The sequence below is a fragment of the Neovison vison genome, chromosome 1 (genome assembly GCF_020171115.1).
Source record: "Neovison vison isolate M4711 chromosome 1, ASM_NN_V1, whole genome shotgun sequence".
Classification (NCBI taxonomy): Eukaryota; Metazoa; Chordata; class Mammalia; order Carnivora; family Mustelidae; genus Neogale; species Neogale vison.
Window position 1 is genome coordinate 218898709 of NC_058091.1, and position 10170 is coordinate 218908878.

General features: G+C 37.6%; 1 protein-coding gene across 1 annotated transcript in view; it reads right to left on the minus strand.

Moving 5' to 3' along the window:
• The window catches only part of BDP1 (B double prime 1, subunit of RNA polymerase III transcription initiation factor IIIB), a 96316-nt gene extending 86472 nt beyond the window's left edge, over positions 1-9844 (minus strand). The window contains exons 1-5 of the mRNA XM_044267515.1: positions 9174-9844; positions 6258-6534; positions 3264-3373; positions 2229-2288; positions 327-455 (exon numbers count right to left, since the gene is read on the minus strand). Of these exons, the coding sequence (XP_044123450.1) occupies positions 327-455; positions 2229-2288; positions 3264-3373; positions 6258-6534; positions 9174-9385 (788 nt within the window). The 5' untranslated portion in view covers positions 9386-9844. The remainder of the gene's footprint in view (positions 1-326; positions 456-2228; positions 2289-3263; positions 3374-6257; positions 6535-9173) is intronic.
• Positions 9845-10170: the final 326 nt, after the last annotated feature.

Consider the following 10170-nt stretch of genomic DNA (forward strand, 5'->3'; position numbering starts at 1 on the left):
CAAGACAATTTTTGAAATCTATCATCAGTAGAGGCCAGCATTATGATTAGTTCAGTAGCTCATCCCAATTATCAGTAAAGATAGTAAACAATGGATGGTAGGTTAATGGATGATAGATCAAGAGTACTATCTTCTCATATAAAACATAGCATAAAAATTCCTAAAAAATTTCCTAACTCACTTTTCCATTTACAACATCCATTACAAAAATTTAAAAAATCAGTGTCTAAGTGACAATGACTGATGTGGAAACACTCTCTCTCATTAAACAAAGCACATTTGTTCTCAGGTTTGAAATCACAGTCTTTTTTGTTTTTTAAACTTACCTTTCTTCATCCAAAATAATGGAACCATCTTCTGCCACTTTTACTCGAGGAACCAGCAATGGCCCGTCATCCACCTCTTCTTCTAGTTCTTCATTATCTGCAGTATCAGGAGTACTCTTACCTTCTTGCCTACCAAACGGAAAGACAGGATAATTCATATATCCATGAGAAGTATCTTCTGAATACTATGAACTTGTGAAATAAATTACTTCAAATTCTACCTTCTATTTCCAACTTTCCCTATAACCTAAATGAAAAAATTCACGTTAAGGACAGGGCTATAAGATTTTTCTAATTCTATCCAGTAGCATTTATTAAAAAGCCTCAATTTTTGAAAATAAAGAAACTCACTTTTGAAAATAAAGAAAAAAACTCTCATCTTCTCTGTCCCAACAGAGTATCAGATAAACCAAATAGATACTGGGGAATTCACACACACACTCACATACACACACACCCTTACAGTTATAAAGCATTAGTTTGCAGATCATTCTATTAACTCTTCATAACAATCCTTGGAGATTAGTATTTTCTTTTTTTTTTTTTTTAAGATTTTAAAAAATTTATTTGAGAGAGAAAGCGAGCGAACGAGCACGAGAGGAAGGGAGGGAGAGGGAGAAGCAAGCTCTCCACTGAGCAGGGAGCCCAATGTGGGGCTTGAAACCAGGACACCAGGATCATGACCTGAGCTGAACGCAGATACTAAACCAACTGAGCCACCCAGGCCCCCATGCATTAGTATTTTCAAACCCATTTGAGGTTTGTAGTAGATAAATAATCTTTGCTTTAGATTTCACAACAATAAAGGCAGACCAAGAAGCTAAACACAGTTTCCCAAATAATAATTCTGAATACCATATACCTTACATTCAACTACATGGTCTCCTTAAGGTTTTACATAAGCAAACATAACCCATAAATCTATAAAAATATAGCCTATTATAAAGTCTAAGACTTCTACTTTAAAACGATATAAATTCTAAGCAAAACATCAATCATTAGTTAATAACCTTTGAAATAACAACCAGAAAATCCCAATGTTTCTGGCAATTTTCCATAATCCCCCCATCCTGAATTTCAAAACTACATTAACTTCCCAGGAAGCCTCTTGAAGACATTTCCTAGTAGTAAGGGAACATTACAGTGCAGCGTAGAAGGCAACAAGAAGCTTGTACAAAAAAACAGACTCTCTACTGGGATCAAAACTATAAAAAGAAAGGAAAAAGGGGTGCCTGGGTGGCTCACTGGGTTAAGCCTCTGCCTTCGGCTCAGGTCAGGATCTCAGGGTCCTGGAATCAAGCCCCACATCGGGCTCTCTGCTCAACAAGAAGCCTACTTCCCCCTCTCTTTCTGCCTGCCTCTCTGCCTCCTTGTGACCTCTGTCTCTCTGTCAAATAAATAAATAAAATATTTAAAAAAAAAAAAAAAGAAAGAAAGAAAGGAAAGAAAAGGAAAAAGAAAAATATATACATGCTTATTTGGAGAGACACAGAATGGAACTAGAAAGATACATTTAAAAAACAGTAACATTTGTTATCTCCACAGAAGAACAAGAAGACAGAAAAACAGATTTGGAAGATTTTTCTCAGTATACTTTTGTTCCCTGTGGTTTTTGTACAACTGTATTATATCATTATTCTAAAACAAAACAAAATCCTTTTTAATTCTGAAAGCTTTAACTGAAATCATACCACTGACCATTTCCATATATAATACACAAACAGTGTGGACCTTTCATTTTGATTTAAATCAAGCATTAACTTTTATTTTTGTTATTCTACTTAAACATTCCTATCCCATGTGACTTGACTATAACAAAAAGCTTTATTTGATTTCATTTTTTAAAAACTCTACCCCCCAAAGAATTTATTTTTAAAAAAAAACAGTATGATAAATGCTTACTCTCTTGTCTGGACTGGTGTCAAAGATTTTTCAGTTTTCTTTTCTTGCTCCAGGGAAGAACTAACAAATAAATAACATTTGTTTTTAAATATGTAAAAAAATTCTTTTAAGTAATTCACACATCATGTCTATTCTATCCATCACAAGAAAGAAATTATTTTAACTTGTTTTTTTAATGATACACCATAACATCATTATTAATGACAGTGTGTGGTCCAAGAGTCAATTTCTCAGTCAAAAACTTTTGTCATCAAGTATAAATAATCTGATGATTCACAGACCTGTACCCCTGAAGCAAGTAATACATTATACGTTAACAAAAAAAAAAAAAAAAGGATAAATAATTTGCTACACTCTACATAGAGAATGTTTTTACTCTCTAATTCCTTAGCAAAAGGAGGCTCTCTTAGTCCTAAGGCCTAAAGCAACTTAGCCGTGGCTTTTCTCCCAACCCTTAGATGTCAAATAATGCAAAACCTAGGTCTTTGGCCCTTCCTTCACTGGGCCAAAGACCTGCTGAACCTGAAAAAGGCTATACTGAAAACATGGCACTATTCCTACATCCACCAGCTAAACCATGAAGAACATACACTGAAATTTATTATAAGCCATCTGCTTCTCCAGGCTAACTTGATTAAAGAAGCTTTGTTCTTGGAGAACTTGTTAATCAAATGCCACTATATTTAATTAGGAGGTAGGGCATAAAAATCAGACCATTCCTTTAGATTCAGGTTATAGCGTACAAGAAATAGAATCCATAATATCGATTAGAGAAAAACTGTTTAGTTGGTTTTACAACAACTTAGTAATATAGGAAAAGAAACTTACTTTTTAATCTCAGAAGTAAAGGATACCATCCCAAGAAAGCAGTTACCTGAAATATCACTAAGTTTTGTTAAAAAATTCTCTAAAAGAACATTGTATGTGCTATAAATTTTATCAACATGCTTTTGGAAAACATTGAAACTCTACTCTAAAAGTGATACTTAAATCACTATACACTCTAAGAAAGGAAAACAAGTAAAGTTTACTTACGTCATTGGATTATTATCTGGCAGGTAATATATGAAATCTCTCATAGTCATTTTTGAACGATCTGGTGGCTTCTGACTTTCATTTATGGCATATTTGTTTTTCCATTGCTTCTGTTACACGCAAACACATACAAAGATCCACTTTTATTTTACAAATACGGAAGAATTTCACATGTACTATACTCCAAGGTATAGCTCACTGCTGCATTCATTCCAAGTGATTTAATATTATTCCTACCACAATTATTCCTAATTTAAGGAAAAATTTCTTAAAAAGTGAATGTTAAAAAGTTGTAGCGCATCAAGGAACCTTAAAAACAAAAGTCTCCAGGACTGGACAAAAGCTCAATGTATAAATCATACAAATGTCTTCTAACTACAGGAGTTTACTAAGAATTTATAAACATACAGCCTTTTTTTTACATTGCAGTGAATTGGATTTCTGTGAATTTCATAAAATTCTTGAAGCAAATGTTTGTTTAATTTTTTAGTTCCCCAGAATAAATCTACCTAAGCAGATTCAATAAACATAGAACATCTGGAAAGACTTCAATTTTAGGGGAACAGATTCAAACCCCACTGGTGTTTGACACAAAGCAAGTAACATCTATGAGCCTATTTCCATCTGTGTAAAACAGTGATGTCTACTTCACAAATGTAATAGAATTAAATAACAAATATAAAGCACCATGTTAAGTGCCTTCCTCTTAATTAAAAAGGGCATTCTAGGCTAAAATTAATAAGCCAGGAAATGACAGATGTTCGTGAGGATGCAGAGAAAGGAGAATCCTCCTACCCTGTTGGTGGGAATGCAAGCTGGTGCAGCCACTCTGGAACACAGTATGGAGGCTCCTCAAAAAGTTGAAAATAGGGGCTCCTGGGTGGCTCAGTGGGTTAAGCCTCTGCCTTCGGCTCAGGTCATGGTCTCGGGGTTCTGGGATCAAGCCCCTCATTGGGCTCTCTGCTCAGCAGGGAGCCTGCTTCCCCCTCTCTCTCTGCCTGCCTCTCTGCCTGCTTGTGATCTCTCTCTCTGTGTCAAATAAATAAATAAAATCTTTAAAAAAAAAAAAAAAAGTTTAAAATAGAGCTACCCTACAACCCAGCAATCGCACTACTGGGTATTTAACCAGAAGATACAAATGTAGTGATCCGAAGGGGCATGTGCACCCAAATGTTTATAGCAGCAATGTCCACAATAGCCGAACTATGGAAAGAGCCTACATGTCCATCAACAGATGAACAGATAAAGATGTGGTATGTATATACATACATACATACACACACACACCATGGAATACTATGCAGCCATCAAAAAGGAACCAAAATCCTGCCATTTGTAATGACATGGATCAAACTAGAGGGTATTATCCTAAGCGAAAAAAGTCAATCAGAGGGGTGCCTGGGTGGCTCAGTGGGTTAAAGCCTCTGCCTTCGGCTTGGGTCATGATCCCGGGGTCCTGGGATCAAGCCCTGAATCAGGCTCTCTTCTCAACAGAGAGCCTGCTTCCCCCTCTCTCTCTGACTGCCTCTCTGCCTACTTGTGATTTCTCTGTCAAAAAATAAATAAAATCTTTAAAAAAAAAAAAAGTCAATCAGAGAAAGACAACTATCATATGGTATCTCTGACATAAGGAATTTGAGAGGCAGGGCAGGGAGTCGTGGAGGGTAGGAAAAAAATGAAACAAGATGGGACCAGGAAGGACACAAACCATAAGAGACTCTTCATCTCAGGAAACAAACTTAAGGTTGGTGGGGGATTGGGGAGGAAGGATAAGGTGACTGGGTTATGGACACTGATGAGGGTATGTGCTATCATGAGTGCTGTGAAATGTATAAGCCTAATGATTCACAGACCTGTACCCCTGAAGCAAATAACACATTATGTGCTAATAAAAAATTTAAAATTTTTTTAAATAAATAAAAAGGGCATTCTGTATTTAAGAATAAGAACTAACATGTTTTGGGCTCTTACTATCGCAGAAAGTAGTCTAAATGTGTTTTACACGTATAAGCTCATCTAATCTTTACAACCTCCAATGAGATACATACTATCGTCAGTCTTATTTTACAGATGAGGACACAGAAAAATTAATTAAATTTTGCAAGGTCACATAGTAAGGAATGACTCTCAGATTCGAATCTTAAGTATCTAACTGCAGATTTATATGCTTCTCTATTGGTACAGTGCCCTTTTCAAAAAATAACCTATCTTTAAGATTAAAAGATGGTCTTTAAAAAAAAAAAAAAAAAGGAAGAAGACAGACTCTACGCATACGTGCCAATTTTTCCCATTTATAATTTCCATATTGTCAGCTTAGAAAATATTACCAATTCATTTTGCTCAAGTATATTTGTCTTAATTAAAACAAATAGAACTCATGTCACTTGGACATCATGAAAAACCAGACTGAAGATTTATTTTATAAATATACTTGGTATACTTTTTATGTATGTATATGTACAGAACTTCTATTTGTGGCCTTCACCAAAACCAATGAAAGATATAGATGAATATATAAAAATTAACATAGTGGGAAAAAAATTTATTAAGTCCATTGTGCTTATTAATCAGTTAACAAAAGGGATATTAACTGATGAATTACAGACCTGTACCCCTGAAACAAGTAATACATTATATGTTAATAATAAAAACAAAAACAGGGACGCCTGGGTGGCTCAGTTGGTTAAGCAGCTGCCTTCAGCTCAGGTCATGATCCCAGCGTCCTGGGATCAAGTCCCACATCGGGCTCCTTGCTCAGCAGGGAGCCTGCTTCTCCCTCTGCCTCTGCCTGCCATTCTGTCTGCCTGTGCTCGCTCTCTCCCTCTCTCTCTCTAATAAATAAATAAAATCTTTAAAAAAAAAAAAAAAAAAAAAGGGATATGAATTGATTACGCTCCATTAAATGCTGTAGATATTTTTACTCCAAATGATGCCTAACAGAAAAACAGAATTCTAGCAGGGACCGGTCAAAATGTGATTTTTTGTCTCCCTTACCTTCTCTTTCCTCAATTCTTCTTTTAACATTTCTCTTAGTTTCTGGGCTTTATATAATCGATATCTGTCTGAACATGGCTGTTTCTCTTTTGTTGAAACAGGGTTCGGCTGTGCAACTTCTTGATTAACTGTAGATAAGGGATGAGATTCTGAAGGAACAGTGACACCAGGCTTAACCAGAGTAGGAGTGCTTGATATTCTCTTTCTTCTCTGTGAAACAGTAGAGGAAGATTTACTGGATTCTTCAACATAATTCTCACTGTCAGTCTTTTCATCACTGTTGAAATTTTTAAAAAAGAAAAAAAAAGAGTACCATGGATCTTTTATATTCTAGTTTCAAAAAACTAGCCTGGTGAAAATCTAAAACAATAGAACCTCATTATTAAAAAACTCACTGACTTGAGATATACAGTAATCATGACAGCAACTGCAATAAAAATTTTATTTATTAAATTTTTTAATAGATATATTAATTCTAAAAAGACTACTGATCTTTTTTAAACTTCAAATCCCGTAGGACAATAGAACATATTATTTCATGCTCACGCTCTTTCAAGGAAAACAAAAGGCCAAGTTAAAAATTAAAGTTTACCCTATTTTGAACCACTAGATAACTGACAAATGTTTTTCTTTATAATCTATACTAACATCCTCCTGAACTGACCTAAATTACTGAAATTTTACTCTATCAACCTAAGATCAGCCAAACCAAACATACAAAACTTCAAACTTATAAAATATCTTTACTGCAATACTTGAGAATATTCATTTAGCTTCATTAATCAAATCAAATATTATATGGAGCAGAAATCATTTATCTTTTGTTGGGTAACTAGTTACAAAGCTATCAAACTCCTTACTCAAAGACTCAGTCACTCCAAATTACATAGTAAGCATATAGCTCAGACTGGATATACGTATTTTTGGAATGGCCTGAAAGGAAATTAAGTCAAAAAGATACAGGGGTTAGGGACACCTGGGTGGCTCAGCGGGTTAAAGCCTCTGCCTTCGGCTCAGATCATGATCTTGGGGTCCTGGAATCAAGCTCCGAATCAGGCTCTCTGCTCAGCAGGGAGCCTGCTTCCCCCCACTCTCTCTCTGTCTGCCTCTCTGCCTACTTGCGATCTCTGTCAAATAAATAAATAAAATCTTTAAAAAAAAAAAAAAAAGAATAATCGTCCCAAGAAATCTCCATTTTTTTGAAGTTTTCTTTTTTTTTTTTTTTTAAATAATCTCTACACTCAACATAGGGCCCAAACTTACAGCCCCAAGATTAAGAGTCGCATGCTCTTCTGAGTAAGTTAGCCAGGTACCCAAAAATTGTCCAATTTAAATTCATATCTCAGCCTTTATAACGGGATACATGCACCATGTACATTTCACCCAATTATGCTGAAACCCCAAGGACAAAACATACATCCTGTGTTTTTAGCACGTATTTTTACAACTGCAAAGACCCACCCAAAAAAAAGGTAAAAAAACAAATATACTCCCCATATGCCAACTCCAAGAAACCAAATATCCTCAACCTCAAATGTCTCAAGACTACAGAACCTGAGTAATTTATTAAATTATCAAACCTCAGGGACGCCTGGGTGGCTCAGTTGGGTAAGCCGCTGCCTTCGGCTCAGGTCATGATCCCAGCGTCCTGGGATCGAGTCCCACATCGGGCTCCTTGCTCAGCAGGGAGTGCTTCTCCCTCTGCCTCTGCCTGCCATTCTGTCTGCCTGTGCTCGCTCTCTCCCCTTTCTGTCTCTCTGATAAATAAATAAAATCTTTAAAAATAAATAAATAAATAAATAAATTATCAAACCTCACACACTTATATGTAATTAACAGGATCTCTTCAAACTTCATTAACAGTGACTAATATTTGTATTTCCTTTTTTAGAGAAATTTTGAAAAAGTATTCACACAAAAAACTTGTAAGCTACTACCATCACTTAAGCTGGCAAAATAACACCTTATAACCAGCATCAGTACAGGCCAAAAGTATGGCCAAAAAGAAAGGGAGTAAAATTTCCACCTTCCTGTCAGAGCATACAGAGAATTTATACCATCTCATTGTCATTTAATAAGGTCAGGTTTTATTGCTTTCCTCACATTCACATTACAGAAACAGGGGCTATTAGCAGCCCAACATGTCTTAACTTTAATTACTTTCTTAATTACTACCATAGCATTTTTTTTTATCGCATTTATTTTAAACAAATAACTTTTTGTAGGCAACTATTCTGCCATGTCCTATGCAAGACAGTTTATGTCGGTTTTTTCTAAACTCCACAATAACTCTCCAAAGCACGTAGTATTATCTCCATTTTAGAGTAAGTAAGTTCTGCCCGGCCAAGTCTGACAAATTGTTAAATTAAGAAAAAAATCCTAAATCCAAATGTGGCACTGGCACATGCTTTTTCCCTTCAGAAAACATGACCACTATAAAAGGGCACGCCCTCAAAGAAAAGCAAGTAACCACATCTCCTTTCCACTGACACAAATTAGCAGAACCAAAGTAACATTGGTCTTTTAAAGAATAATGTTTTTAAAATTTTAAAAACTACTTAACCTCCTCAGTGTACTCCGGAAGAATAAAAACTACGGTAAAGTTATCTAAGCTAATGAACATTACCACGTGTGGATACTTTTCACTTCAAAACTGTTACATGTGGATTCTTCCCACCACCTTTTGAAGACATGGTCCTCACCCCGGGAATCTACAAACCTTAACAAAATCCACATTTGCCACACCTTGTGGACAGAACGACAAACTGCAGCTGGGAGTAGGTTCATAGGGCCTCAACTCTTAAGGCTTAATGCAGGCGACGGAAGACTCCTACGGTGAATTCATCTGGTCAGCTTCCAGGTGACAACCCCATAGAGGCGGGGCAGAGGAAAATGCTCCCCACCGCATGCACTTACCTGCTCTTGGGAGCCTTTTCTTGGGGTTCAGATCCCCCGCAATCCACCGGGGGCACATCTGTAGACTCTGCTGGCTTCGGGGAGGAGGCCGCTGCAGGATCCTGGGGCCTGGGCGCCTCTTGTCCACGCTGGGGATTGGGGACGGTGGAACCCCTGGCGCCTACACCAGGCCTGACATTCGGCTTCACGCTAAGGCGTGCCCTACGGAACATGGCGGAGCCAGGGGGCCCGGGGAGGCGGCCCCAAGGCCGCTCTCAGCCCCGAGCCCCGGCCGCTGCCCGGAGAAGGGATTAAGAACTACGCCCTTTCCACACAGCCACGCCACCAGTCCAGCCGGGAGCTACCGCAGTTTCTCACCCCCGCCGCCTCCTCCTTCCTCCCGCCGCCGCCTCTTCTTCATGACCCTGCTACACTAAGAGCTAAGTTTCCCCCCAGTACCTTGCTTCCCCGCCCTCATAGGGCGCCGGAACTGATTACGCCATCAGCCAGCGCCGCGGAAGAACGTAAGACGCACAGCTCCCGGAGCCATGGTAACTGTCAAACTATAGAGTCTCTTGTAAACCGGAAATTGGGATGCACGGTGAACCCCTCTCACCTCATCAGGAATCCTTAAGGAGGGGAAGGAGGTAGTCAAGCCCCTCAGCCCAAACCTTTCGGAGACTATGAAAATCATGGGGAGCCTGACTGGCTCAATCAGAAAAAGTGCGGGACTTTCGTGCAAGCCCCACATTGGGGGTAGAGATTACTAAAAACAATTAAAAAAAAAAAAAAAACTTTTTTTAGGGGCGCCTGGATGGCTCAGTGGGTTAAAGCCTCTGCTTTCAGCTCAGGTCATGATCTCAGGGTCATATATATATATATATATATATATATATATCTGTCAAATAAATAATAAAATCTTTTTTAAAAAACTTGTAAAAAATAAAAAACGGTGTTGTATAGTAGTGCCTGTTCACCAGCACATCCCCAGAACTTAGAAATTCTAAATTGAGTAGAA